Here is a 12,583-nt window from a genome sequence, read left to right as displayed (position 1 = left end):
AGTCCCCAGCTGGTAAGTGGAAGGGCTGGGATTCGACCCTCGCAGGCAGGGTCCAGAGAGCCCAGCACCAAACCTCCGCCAGAAACAGGGCGCTTTAGGCGGGCACAACAGGGCACGGGTGGGGCGGGGGGGGGGAGGCTGTCACAAACAGTGGCTGATTCTGCCTCCCTGCTGACAGCCCTTCCACTTCTCTCGGGATAAAAGCCAAGTCCTCCCAGGAGGCCGCGAGGCCCGGCACGACCCCTCCCTGCCCTCCCTCCTCCCCGTCGCCACCTCGCTCACTCAGGTCCAGCCACATGGGGCTTGCCGTTTCTCCAACACCCCAGGCGGGGTCCGACCTCAGGGCTTTGCACTGGCTGTTCCCTCCACCTGAAACACTTTTTTAAAAACCCGGCAAGAGCCGAAACCGGTTTGGCTCAGTGGATAGAGCGTCGGCCTGCAGACTGAAAGGTCCCAGGTTCGATTCCGGTCAAGGGCATGTACCTGGGTTGCGGGCACATCCCCAGTAGGAGATGTGCAGGAGGCAGCTGATCGATGTTTCTCTCTCATCGATGTTTCTAACTCTCTCTCTCCCTTCCTCTCTGTAAAAAATCAATAAAATATATTAAAAAAAAAAAAAAACCCGGCAAGAACACAAAACACTTCTGCGGCCAGATTGCTGTCCGCGGGAGGGCAGCTTGCGAGCCCCTCGAGGACACCGAACATTTCCCACGTGCTACCAGAGGCCCCACCCCCACGCACGCCCCGCCCCGCCCCCGATACGTCGACGTGCGTACAATGGCGTCTCTTGGAACGACCCGGGCATGCGCACTTCCCAGCACGAGCGGCCCGGACACACGCGCGACCCGGAAGGCCTCGCTACACTCCAAAGAGAGAAGGGGGCGGATGGCGGAGGGTGCGGCGGAGGCCCCAGCAGAGAGTGGTGGCGGTGGCGACTTAGGAACCGGCGCGCTGGAACGAGGAGTGGCGCCCATTAAATCTCGGTGAGTTGCCGGGACTGAGAGAAAACCTCACGGGGCCTTCCGGGACCCGTAGGGCGGCTCGAGTGGTGCATGCCGGGAGAGGGGCAGCCCTGGGCGGGAAGTTCGCAGGCTTCTTCAGTCCGGGCTGTTCCTCCGCGGCCGTACCTGAGCTAGAACACGTTGGAGGCTGTCACACTAAGGACGCCACGGGGCGTGCTAAGGTGGGCGGGGTTTGAGGCGGGGGCCGCAATGCAGGCTGGGGACTGTAGTTCCAGCGCATGTCGGGGCCAGCGCATGTGCACCTCCAGTCAGCCGTACTTAAGCTGTTTTTTCTTTTTAAAATATATTTTTATTTCAGAGAGGAAGGGAGAGGGAGAGATAGAAACATCGATGATGAGAATCATCGTTCGGCTGCCTCCTGCGTGCCCTCTATTGGGGATCGAGCCCACACCCCCCCACCAGCACTCGAACTGCGACCTCCTGGTTCATAGGTCCACGCTCAACCCCTGGGCCGCAGGGGCTGGGCGTGAGATTTCTGTCTGAAGAGATTCGCGGGCCTGTAGGGCTGAAAGGTGTGCTGGGAAGTGTGGGAAGTGTGGTGGCTGTGGTCCCGTTGTAAGGCATGCTGGGACATGTAGTTTCTTTTAAGTCTAACGTGGCCTAAGACGTTCATGCCTGATACCTGTACTTGGCTTAACACTCCGGGCTGGGAGGACGCCGAGACAAAATAGGGCGTTCCTGTAGCCTTGAGGTGCTCCCAGGATGGCAAATGTCCAGTTTTAAATAGTGAGTTCCTATCAGCAGAGCATGGAAGCAGAGACGAATGTCCTCAGCCCGTTTCCCCAGTTTTCATTGAGTGGAACTCTGGCGGGTCGGGGGCTCCCTCAACGAGCCCTCCTTTTCCTCCTCCTCCGGTGGCAGATACCTCACCACCAAGGAGCAGTTCCATGAATTCCTGGAAGCTGGAGGGCGGGAGAAGCCCAGCCAGGAAACCGCGGGAGGAAACCATTGTGACTGTGACCTGTCTGAGCCTGAGGCCAAGCGGATCCGACTGGAGGATGGACAGCCAGGAGAGGGCGCCACGGAGGAGGCAGCTGAGCACCTCGAGCAGCCTCAGACTCAGAAGAGAGCTCGGGGTCAGAACAAGGCCCGGCCTCACATAAAACCCTCCCACTATGACAAGAACAGGCTCTGTCCCTCCATTGTGCAGGTTAGTGTCATTGTCACCATCAAGTCCCGGAAGCATTCAGTTGGAGCCTCTCTGCCCCCCATTCAGTCCTCATGATGTTGTAATGTAAAAAGCATTATTGTTCCCATTTCCCAGATAAAGAAACTGAGGCACGGTGAGGTTACTGACTAGCCCATGACACAGCCAGGAGGGGAAGGATCTTTGATTCAAAGCTTGGCTACCCCCGCCTCTCCCTGTCCTCTTTCACTGCCTCCCTCTTCCCTGCAGGAATCAGCTGCAAAGTGTTTTTTTGGTGATCGCTGTCGTTTCCTACACGATGTGAGTTGCTACCTGGAGACCAAGCCGGCTGACCTGGGTCCCCGCTGTGTACTATTCGAGAACTATGGCAGGTGCCCCTATGGTGTGACCTGCCGCTTTGCTGGGGCCCATCTGGGGCCTGAGGGCCAGAATCTGGTGCGGGAGGAGGTGGTCCCAGCCCCTCCCGTCCGCAACGGCTTGGACAAAGCTCTGCAGCAGCAGCTGCGAAAGCGCAAGATCCATTTCGAGCGTGCCGAGCAGGCCCTGCACCAGCTTGGCAAGGGCCACCTACCAAGCCCCACCCCTTCTGCCACTGTCCCTGAGGTCCCAGGGGCTGCGAGTGCCCCAGGGCAGGACAACTGTGATACCCAGCAGGCCCCCCTGGCGCCCTGCACTGGTACCCCTCCCAGCAGCCCCATGCAGACCTGCGGGCCCCTGACGGATGAGGACATAGTCAGGCTTCGGTCTTGTGAGAAGAGGCAGGTATGTGTCACAGGCTTCCTATTGAGGACGCTAGCAATGGGGAGCAGAAAGAGCTGGACACACCTCCCAGCCCCAGAGAGTCAGGGCTGAAGCAGAGGGAGGCAGTGGGGAGGCTTCATGGAAGAGGGCATTGGGACTGGGGTTTTGAGAGTTGACTAGAAATTATCCAGAAGAGAGTATGGAGAAAAGACCATTTCTCATGGATGGATTGGTTGACATATGCAGAGATTTAGAGGAAAAAGGGTGGTAGGCCAGTGGGGCAAAGCTCAGCATGTTCTAGATCGTGGGGAGGAGGGAGGCCTCAAAATCCAGATTGGAGGGTGGAGGCTCAGTGGTGTTTTCTTTCCTTCCAGCTCGACATCAGCGGCAAACTGTACCTGGCCCCCCTCACCACGGTAGGACCCACGTGGGTGGGCTGGGTGGTGGCAGTGTGGTCACTCCAACAGTGCCCAATGCCTGCCAGTCTTGGGTATTCCTGTTGACACTAGCAGTGGAGTGGGGGCAGGAGTTGGGGGTCCCTGCTTGTCACACCCTTACCTGTTTGTGTCCCCCACTGCCACCAGTGTGGGAACCTGCCTTTCCGGCGAATCTGTAAGCGCTACGGGGCTGACGTGACGTGTGGGGAGATGGCTGTTTGCACCAACCTGCTGCAAGGCCAGACGTCCGAGTGGGCCCTGCTCAAGCGCCACCCGTGCGAGGACATCTTTGGTGTCCAGGTTGGTGCTGCCACAAGGGAGGAGAAAGAGAGGGAGAGGGGGCTTTCAACTGCCAAGATCTGGAGCAAGGTGTCACTTCCCAGATCCTCTCGCCTCGGCCGTGGGCCGGGGGCGCCAGCCTGATGCATCTCCAAGGGCTAATGCCTGGGGATGGGGCCGGGGTGGGGCCAGGCAGGGATGGTCTGAACTGGCCCTGGCCCCTCACCTCCTTTGCTCCAACACCTGCCGTAGCTGGAGGGTGCTTTCCCGGACACTATGACCAAGTGCGCAGAGCTGCTGAACCGCACCATCGAGGTGGATTTCGTGGACATCAATGTTGGCTGCCCCATCGACCTTGTGTACAAGAAGGTAGCGACCATTCAGCCCTGGATCCCAGAGTGGGCAGATTGTAGATAGGGTGGAGGTCAGGGAGCCGGCCTCACTCCTGCCTCAGTCTCTGGGAACCTATGGGGGTCCCTGTGCCTCAGTTTCCCTTTTCACAGCAAGGACAGTGAGGGGTGTTGGGCCCGGCTTGGGTCTTGCCCTCCATTGCTCCAGCCGCCTGTCTCTCCCAGGGTGGGGGCTGCGCCCTCATGAACCGCTCGGCCAAGTTTCAGCAGATTGTGCGTGGCATGGACCAGGTATGCCGAGCTGTCCCCACCTTCCCCCGCCCGGCTCTGCGCCCTGCTGACCGCACTCATCCCCACAGGTGCTGGATGTGCCGCTGACAGTGAAGATCCGCACGGGCGTCCAGGAGCGTGTGAACCTGGCACACAGGCTGCTGCCCAAGCTGCGGGACTGGGGGGCAGCCCTGGTCACGGTGGGTCTCGGGGTGCAGCGGGTATCAGGCCTCGGGGGCACTCCAGCTACCGCTTCTAATGGTCTCTCTCTTCCCCACCTCCCTCTTCATCTCGGATCTCCCTTCATGTCTCTGTCTGTCTGTCTGTCTGTCTCTGTCTGTCTCAGCCTGGGTTTCTCTCTCTCTCTCTCTCTCTCTCTCTCTCTCTCTCTGATGTCCTGCCTCCCCTCCCTGTGTGGCCACTCTTCCTCTAGCTGCATGGCCGCTCTCGGGAGCAGCGCTACACCAAGCTGGCTGACTGGCAGTACATCAAGCAGTGCGTGGCGGCGGCCAGCCCCATGCCCCTGTTCGGTGGGTCCCCAACTCTCACCTGAGACCCCTCCCTGCCCCAGTGGGAGCTGCTGGGCTGGCAAGAACTCCCCCGGAGCTGGCTTTCCTGCCTGTAGGCAGCTCCCTGAGGCCCTATCTCTGCCCCTCAGGAAACGGGGACATCTTATCCTATGAGGACGCTAACTGCGCCATGCAGACCGGTGTCACTGGAATCATGATTGCCCGGTAGGTGGGCCCGGGGCCTGGGGGTTATCTGGAGCTGCCCCTGGGCCCGGCCTGCAGCTCCGGGAGGGTGGGTGTGTGTCTGAGCTTTGTCCCATTTGTCACAGTGCCTCAGCCCAACGGCTTGGCCTCCTGGTCCATTTATCCCCAGCGGGTGGCTGTCTGTGCAGAGAGATGGCAGGCCTGCAGCTGGCCGGGGCCGGAGGGACTAGAAATTTCCGCAGCTGTTGGCTTGGGGTGCGGGTTGGGACTCTTGGGCTTCAAGGCTTCTGGAACGGCTGGAGAGTCTGTCTGCAGAGCTGGAGGGACAGGGACTGTGGGTTTGGGGCCTCTGACCACTCCCCGCCCGCAGTGGTGCCCTGCTCAAGCCGTGGCTGTTCACGGAGATCAAGGAGCAGCGACACTGGGACATCTCCTCATCCGAGCGCCTGGACATCTTGCGGGACTTCACGAACTACGGCCTGGAACACTGGGGCTCGGACACGCAGGGCGTGGAGAAGACCCGCCGCTTCCTCCTCGAATGGCTCTCCTTCCTGTGCAGGTGGGTGTGGAGCCGCTGCGGGGCGGGTGTCGGTGAGGCCAGCCTGGCCCACCCTGTCCCCACCTGCCTGCAGGTATGTGCCTGTGGGTCTGCTGGAGCGGCTCCCACAGAGGATCAACGAGCGGCCCCCCTACTACCTGGGCCGAGACTACCTGGAGACGCTCATGGCCAGCCAGAGGGCCGCCGACTGGATCCGCATTAGGTGCCTGGGACCGAGGAGCCGGGGGAGGGGGTGCGCGTCCTGGGTCGGGGGGGTGTGGCCCAGGCCTGACCCTGCCCTCCGCCTGCCCTCACAGTGAGATGCTGCTGGGACCTGTGCCACCCAATTTCGTCTTCGTGCCAAAACACAAGGCCAATGCATACAAGTAGCTGCAGGGGTGGGAGGGCCTCGGAGGCGTCGTGGCGAGTGAGAAGACAATAAACTTCATTCTTTTAAAACTGGGCCTTTCTGTGACCCCGAGGCTGCCCCTTCCCACCCCCGGGAGCTCTCCCTGGACACCTGCCCATCCCTGTCCCTGACAGCTCCCTTCTTCCTCCCTCCCTCATTCACCAAAGTCGCCCGGCAGGCCACTGCTGATGCCCAGAGAGGCCTTGAACATAAAGAAGCCGCTGGGGCTTCTGGGGAGGAACCATGAAGGGGGACCTTTGGCCTGTGGGGATGTGGATCAGGGTGGGCTGCCTGGAGGAAGGGGCCTCAGAGCTATTAGATTGGCATTGCTATTAAAGGCAGAAGGCAGTGTACTAGGCCCAGGATCTGCCCCACACCGTGACACCTGTCTGTGGCTGCCTTGGTTTTCCCTTCTATCCCTGCCCACCCTCCCCCACCTCCAATACCCGGAATCCTGACCAGCGGGCTGGAACCTGCTGCCCGGAGTAACCAGGCAAACAGAACTCCGCACGACCTCTGAGCCTGTTCTCTGGGTGGGCTGCCTGTGCTCCCACCTGCCACCCTCTGGGCCTGCCCAGGCTGGGCCCCCACCCCCCATGCAGCACCCGAAGCCCTTCTACACTCCTGCAGCCCCCCAAGAAGGTTTCAGCCCTCGGGGCCTGGATGGCACCGAGGGACCAGGCAGCCAGCCCACTCCTGCCTGCACAGAGCCTCTCCCCACTGTGGGTACGTGTCAGGGAGCAGCGAGGTTGGGGTGGGGGGTGGGGCTCTGCCCACCAGCTTCAGGACCCCACTACCAGCCTGCCTTTGTTCACAGGTTCCTCCAACTTGTATCACCCCCCAAACCTGGAGAAAGAGGTGTTTCCAGGCCCTCCAGCAGGTACTGGCCTCCTCCCCACCCTGACTGCACCCGGAGTGGGTGGGGAGGCAGGGCATCTTGCCTCCACCATGGCTCCTCGCTCCTCGAAGCAAGACTCATGCCCTTGTTTTCCAAAAGGGCTCCCGGACCACGGTCTGTGCCCCGTCTAGACAAGGCCTATTGCTCATGGCCCTGACGGGTCCCTCAAGCCCAGGCTCATGTCCACAGGCCCCCGGGTTCAGGGCCCCCGTCTCATTCTCCCTCCCCTGCAGGCGGGTTGTAGCCCTGCCCTCTCAGGGCCACCCTCCTGGGCCCGCAGGTTTCCAGATGGCGCCCTGCGGCTGCTTCTTTGACCCCCGCATTTACCGAATCGAGTGGGCCACCACCGACTTTGGCCAGTCGTCCCTGTACAAGCTGGCAGCAGCGGGTGGTGGGGTGCCAGCTGGGGGCCCCAATTCACCCAGCACCTACCTCCTAGAGTCCCAGCACTACCTCAAGGCCCCGGTTCCGCCTCCACCCTACCCCCATTTCCAGCCAGTGCCCGGGGGCCCCCAGTACCTCCTGCCCTACTTCCCCCCTGAGGGGCCCGGGCCTGAGACCCTGGGCTTTATGGGGGATGGGGGAGCCCCCGCCTTCGTGGAGCTGCCCCCGCCCCTGCTCAAGGAAGGCCTGGTGCCCCTGCCCCCGCCGCTGCCCAAGGAAAACAAGCTGCCGCCTGTGGTCATCGCACTGCCTGCCGAGGCCGCGCTGCCCCCCGGGGGCTACGGCCACCTCAAGGGTCGCCTGAGCCAGTTCCTCATGCCTGGGGAGCCCCCAGCCTTCCCTGCTAAGGAGCTGCAGGGCGGTGGCACTGGGCCGGGCCTGCTGTACCCCCCAGGCCCTGGGGGCCCCAAGGCAGCCCCATTGGAGGCGGGAGAGACCAGGTCCCCCGAGGCCGCCAGGGCCTTCGTGCTGCCTGAGAAGGTGCTGCTGGAAGACGCCATGAAGCTCTTCGACTGCCTGCCAGGGGGTGCCGAGCCCGAGGGGTCCCTGCGCAAGGCCCCGGGGCCAGCCCTGCCCGACAGCGGGGGCGGTGGGGACGACTCCTCCAGCGACATCCGCTCGCTGCACCTGCCGGATGAGCTGCTGTCCTTCGACTACAGCGTGCCCGAGATCCTGGACACTGTGTCCAACGTGGACTACTTTTTCAACTTCAAGGCGCTCGACGAGGAGCCACCACCCTGCCCAGGGCCCCCCGCCATCACCATTGCGGCCCCTGTGCTTCGGGCCGAGCCCCCCAGCAAGAGAAAGTCTGGTGCCTCAGCCACCAAAAAGGGGAGACAAGGAGGCAAGAGTAAGCAGGCCATGGGCCTGGCCAGCGCCCCACCCCCCGGGACCCAGGCAGGACCTGGGAGCCACCCCCCATTAAAGCGGATTTGATCTCAGCCCAGTGTCTGCTCGGTGGCGATGGGGGCGGTAGGCCGGGGCGGACGTGAGGGCTTGCCTCTCACCCGCTCTAATGCCCAATGGCCCCAAACCAGGAGGGGAGGCCCTGCAGGACCCCGCGCCTCCTGGGCTTCCCAGACTTCCAGACTGAGCGAGGAGCCCTGGGCTCGGGATTCTAAATCCCTTCTGTCCGGGCCCTGGAGAAAGGAAGGGGGCTTTGCCACTCAGACGCCTGCGCTGTGAGGATTCCTCACTCCGAGTTTGGTGAGGAAAGTCAAGGCTGCCCAGAGACGGGCAGGAACCTGCCTGGAGGGAGACACAGCAGCAGGGTGGGCCCCAGCCCTGCCCTCTGCTGTCCCCTTGTGCCATAGTCAGTGGAGGGGACGTTTGAGGGGGTTTCAGCTGGGCTCCGCCTCAGCCCACCTCCCAAGGGGTGGGTGAGAGGCCTGGGGAGGGGCCGTGGTGCCTGTGAGGGACCCCGTGCTGGTCCAGGCAGACGTGGAGGCAAGTGCTGGGTGGAGGTGAAGGCACCTGGTGGCCTGAGGGTGGCGGCTGGGCAGGCAGGTGGGAGGTGGAACCCCAAAACAAGCCACCTGTGATGGGGACCAGCAGAGTGCACCCGGTGACAGACCAGGGTGGGCAAGCCTGTCCCAGGAAGGGCATCCAGCCAGGCCTCGCATGCTGCGTGCCCCCTGGGTCCCCTCAGAGGTCCTCTATCCCAAGCAGCAGGCACGGGAGAGCCCGGAGTTCGGGTCCGTATCTCACCCCTGCGCCTTCCCACCCTGTCTTGTCCTCGGCCCATGGAGCTCCTCTTCCCCTTGCCTGCTCCAGGCTCTCCTCAGCCTTTCCCGGGGCAGCTGCAGCCACAGCCTCTGAAACCCTCAAGGTGAGCCTGAAGGGGCCAACTTGGTTTCCCAGGTAACATATAAGGCAAGCATGTCAAACGCAAAGGCTAACACGGGCCAATAAACAAGGTGTAAGTGTATGTGGGCCACGAAAAAACAAAAGCTTCAACTTTCATAGAAACGTAGGTTTATTTTGACAGAGACATGCTGAATACAAAGGGCTGAAATAAATGAGTCATCGTTAATAATAGAACATTTTAATAAAAATTAATATTTTTCTTGAATATTAACTTACCAGACACTGAATAACTGCACAAATTAATAAGCGTAACGCAAATAAGCCTATTTTTCTTATCCGAAGTGAAATATTTCCTGTTGCGCACACCAAACAAGTCAGTCCAAGACTAATGACGTGGCAATCGGCTGCCAAAATATTTGCTGCTAGTATTAGTGGAGAGAAATGGTGCGCCTGCGCGTAAGGCGTGTAAGGGAAATGAATGCAACACGATTATAGTGATCAGTCATTATCGAACGTAGTTCATCATTAATAACTGTATAACAGGATATTGTAAAAATTAAGTTATGAAATTTTTATTAAAACGTTTCTAATATACCTTATATTGGTTGGGCCACAAAAATATTCACTGTGGGCCACGAGTTTGAGATGCTTGATGTAAGGGATCAGGAAGCAAAGGGAGATGGAGGCCTGCTCCCCGCCCCTGCAGAGGGGCCCTGGGCTGGGTGGTGGAGGTCAGGGGCTGGACTAGAATGAGGAAGTAGCTGTACAGGGAGGGCAGAGGGAGCTGAAGCCTGGCGCCTCTCCGTGCCCAGCACCACAAGTCCGAGGTGCTTACAGGGCTCATCTCCCTGAACCCTTATTCCAAAGCTCAGCGAAGTGGAGACAGTTATGCCCTGGCTGGTTTGGCTCAGTGGATAGTGTCAGCCTGTGGACTGAAGGGTCCCAGGTTTGATTCCAGTCAAGGGCACATGCCTGGGTTGCGGGCTCGGTCCTCGGTCCCCAGTGGGGGGGCGTGCAGGAGGCAGCCGATCAATGGTTCTCGCTCATCATCGATACCTTTCTCTCTCCCTCTCCCTCTCCCTTTCTCTCTGAAATCAATAAAAATATATTTTAAAAAGAAAGAAGTGGAGACAGCTATGCCATTTGGGCACTGTTCCCTCCAATCCTGGACTTTCACAGGTACTGGCATCATTTACGTTTGTCCCCACTGTGTCTGTCCCATCTGTTCTGCACCGAAGAGAAGTCCGAGCACACTTCCCTGGGCTTCCTGCTGAGCCCTGAAGTAGCATGTGGAGTATTTGGGATGAAAATCAAGTGTCCCCAATGAAGGGCCCTGGCAAAGGAGGTAGTGGATGATGAGCTTGTAAGAGGATGCATTTGTTTTTCTGAAGATGAATGCAGACCAGGGACAGGAAGCCAGTGTCACCTGACAACCGAACACGTCCCCTCCAGAGAGGCTACAGGGGTAGGTGGTGGGGGCCATCCTGCTCAGCCCGGAGGGCAGAGCAAGTGGTTACTTCACTATATTTGGCAGTGGAGGTGTCGATGACTGGATTGAGGCTGCGTTAGGCCATTTTAGATGGCCACAGATACGTTTTTTAACCTAAGAGTAAACAGGACCACCCAAGTTTCCATTGACAGTGAGATGGCTGCCCCATGCCACCGGGGTTTATGATGAAGTGGTGACCTCCCACTGATGGATAGGTGGATGGAAAGAGTATACATGTACATGGTATGTGTACAGGGTGGGGCAAAATTAGGTTTACAGCTGTGAATTTACAAAACAGTGTATTGTATTTTTATTATACTAGGGGCCCAGTGCACGAATTCGTGGACCTTGAAAAGAACTGTGGGGTGCAAGGCTGCAGTGGGCACAGGGGCGGGTCTCGGCCCATTTTCCATGCCCCTGCCCAGCCCCTCCTGCCACGGCCCCCAGTCCCCTGTCTCCTGGCAGCCCTGCCACCGCCACTGCTCCCACGCAGAGCGACGCAGAGCAATTGGGGCCAGCGCTGGCAGCAGGTGTGAGCAGGGCTGTTGCTGGCAGTGGGTGCGAGAGGCGGCTGCTGCCTGGGATCGCCCCTCAGGAGCAGGGGGGAGGTGTAGAAACCCTCAGGGACAATTGGGGCCGGTGCCGGCTGCGGGTGCGAGTGTCTGGTGGGACTGTGGCATGCGGGAGCAAAGAATTTTCAGTAACCACCAGAAGCTCACCCTGATGACAGCGACTGATGCCCCACCTTGGTCTGGCGCCCCCGCTCACCTGCTCCACCATCCCACCATGGCCAATGCCCACCATGTTCTGTGCACGCCCCCTGGTGGTCGGTATATGGCATAGTGACCGGTTGTTCAGTTGTTCCACCATTCAGTTAGGGTTTTATATAGAGAGAGATTATTTTCCATACAACTATAAACCTACTTTTGCCCCACCCTCTTTATGTACACAGTATCTACACACGTGCATATATGTATACATATGCACACATGTTGCACGCACGCACACGTTTCACACACAGTATACGTGTACACATATGTATACATGCATACAGTACATATCTGCACATACAAATGTGCATACTGTATGCATGCATGCACATACATATGTATATGTATTTTCTATATGTATGCACATGTATATATGCACACATGCAACCCACACACCTGCATATACGTATACATGTGCATGAATATATGCACGCATCTATGTAGAATATTATCTATACACACATGTATTGGAATGTGTATACATGTGTGCACATGCATGTATTTACATTACTTATAGGTATATACCCATGCTTATGTATATATACAGCCATAATAAAGTATGTATGTGCAAACATGTATGCTTACCTCTACACATATATATACTTGTGTGTGCATACTATATATGTATACATAAGTGTATACACATTACACAGACATGCACATGCATATGTATACATACTATATGCACGAGTACCTATTATGTCTACCTATGTATGCATGTACACACATATCCCTACATATCATGCACATACACGTGTATATGTATAGACATGTATGTATACATATGTGCGCATCACCTACATGCATATGTATAAATAACATATATAATAAAATATATGCTTTAAAAATTTTATTCGTGTTTATATAAAACATGCCTTTATATGTTTGTTTGTACATGTGTTAGGGTTTATAAACAAAGATATGGAATTTCATCCATCAATCTTCCATGGACTCCACTGCTTTTTCCTGGGTCTTAACCTTCTCTAACAGCACATGTCACTGTCTCACCCTCTGCTGAGGCCGCCTGTCACTCCATGTGTGCCTGCTGCTCTGCGTCACCCGCTCCTCTTGATTAGTGTTTGGGCCGCCCCCTCCTGACTGTTACAGCCGATGGAGGTGCTGCCATTGAGAGGAACCCCGACACCAGCATATTGAGGAAGGCAGAGCAGTGCAAGTAGGTGTCAGGAAACCACCACCCATGACTGATGCTCAGGCCACCTGCTTGTTTTGCATGCAATTTATTATGACAACTCTGAGCCTCCAGTGCACC

The 12,583-nt window shown here is 58.1% G+C and overlaps 2 protein-coding genes across 3 annotated transcripts; both read left to right on the top strand.

The window, feature by feature from the left end:
* Nucleotides 1–613: 613 nt before the first annotated feature.
* Nucleotides 614–5,956, top strand: DUS3L (dihydrouridine synthase 3 like). Of its 2 annotated transcripts, XM_006101091.3 has the most exons (13): nt 614–983; nt 1,884–2,172; nt 2,419–2,931; nt 3,285–3,326; nt 3,495–3,647; nt 3,879–3,995; nt 4,202–4,267; nt 4,336–4,446; nt 4,680–4,776; nt 4,905–4,980; nt 5,330–5,518; nt 5,592–5,720; nt 5,815–5,956. In XM_006101091.3, the coding sequence occupies exons 1-13, from the start codon at nt 778–780 to the stop codon at nt 5,885–5,887; spliced, it is 2,061 nt and encodes a 686-aa protein (XP_006101153.1). In that variant the 5' UTR covers nt 614–777; the 3' UTR covers nt 5,888–5,956. The 2 variants fall into 2 exon arrangements, with proteins under 2 accessions (XP_006101153.1, XP_023620404.1); XM_023764636.1 differs by lacking the exon at nt 4,202–4,267 and having other exon boundaries at nt 745–983.
* Nucleotides 5,957–6,102: 146 nt separating this feature from the next.
* On the top strand, nt 6,103–8,189 carry PRR22 (proline rich 22). Its single transcript, XM_006101093.3, is given in 4 exon segments — nt 6,103–6,632; nt 6,724–6,786; nt 7,085–8,130; nt 8,132–8,189. Coding segments are annotated over 4 exon segments (1,281 nt in total). The 5' UTR covers nt 6,103–6,502; the 3' UTR covers nt 8,174–8,189.
* The last annotated feature ends 4,394 nt before the right edge of the window (nt 8,190–12,583 follow it).

This window comes from Myotis lucifugus, unplaced genomic scaffold (assembly GCF_000147115.1).
Source record: "Myotis lucifugus unplaced genomic scaffold, Myoluc2.0 scaffold_341, whole genome shotgun sequence".
NCBI classification, from domain to species: Eukaryota; Metazoa; Chordata; class Mammalia; order Chiroptera; family Vespertilionidae; genus Myotis; species Myotis lucifugus.
The sequence above is the reverse complement of the archived record's forward strand: the minus strand, read 5'-3'. Positions and strand labels throughout refer to the sequence as shown.

What these genes read in the sequence shown, in the direction of transcription:
- DUS3L (XM_006101091.3), top strand. Translation starts at nt 778, where the DNA reads ATGGCGTCTCTTGGAACGACCCGGGCATGCGCACTTCCCAGCACGAGC. An exon ending in TCTGTCCCTCCATTGTGCAG is followed by an intron (nt 2,173 to 2,418) that starts GTTAGTGTCATT and finishes TCTTCCCTGCAG; the next exon opens with GAATCAGCTGCAAAGTGTTT. An exon ending in GCCGACTGGATCCGCATTAG is followed by an intron (nt 5,721 to 5,814) that starts GTGCCTGGGACC and finishes CTGCCCTCACAG; the next exon opens with TGAGATGCTGCTGGGACCTG.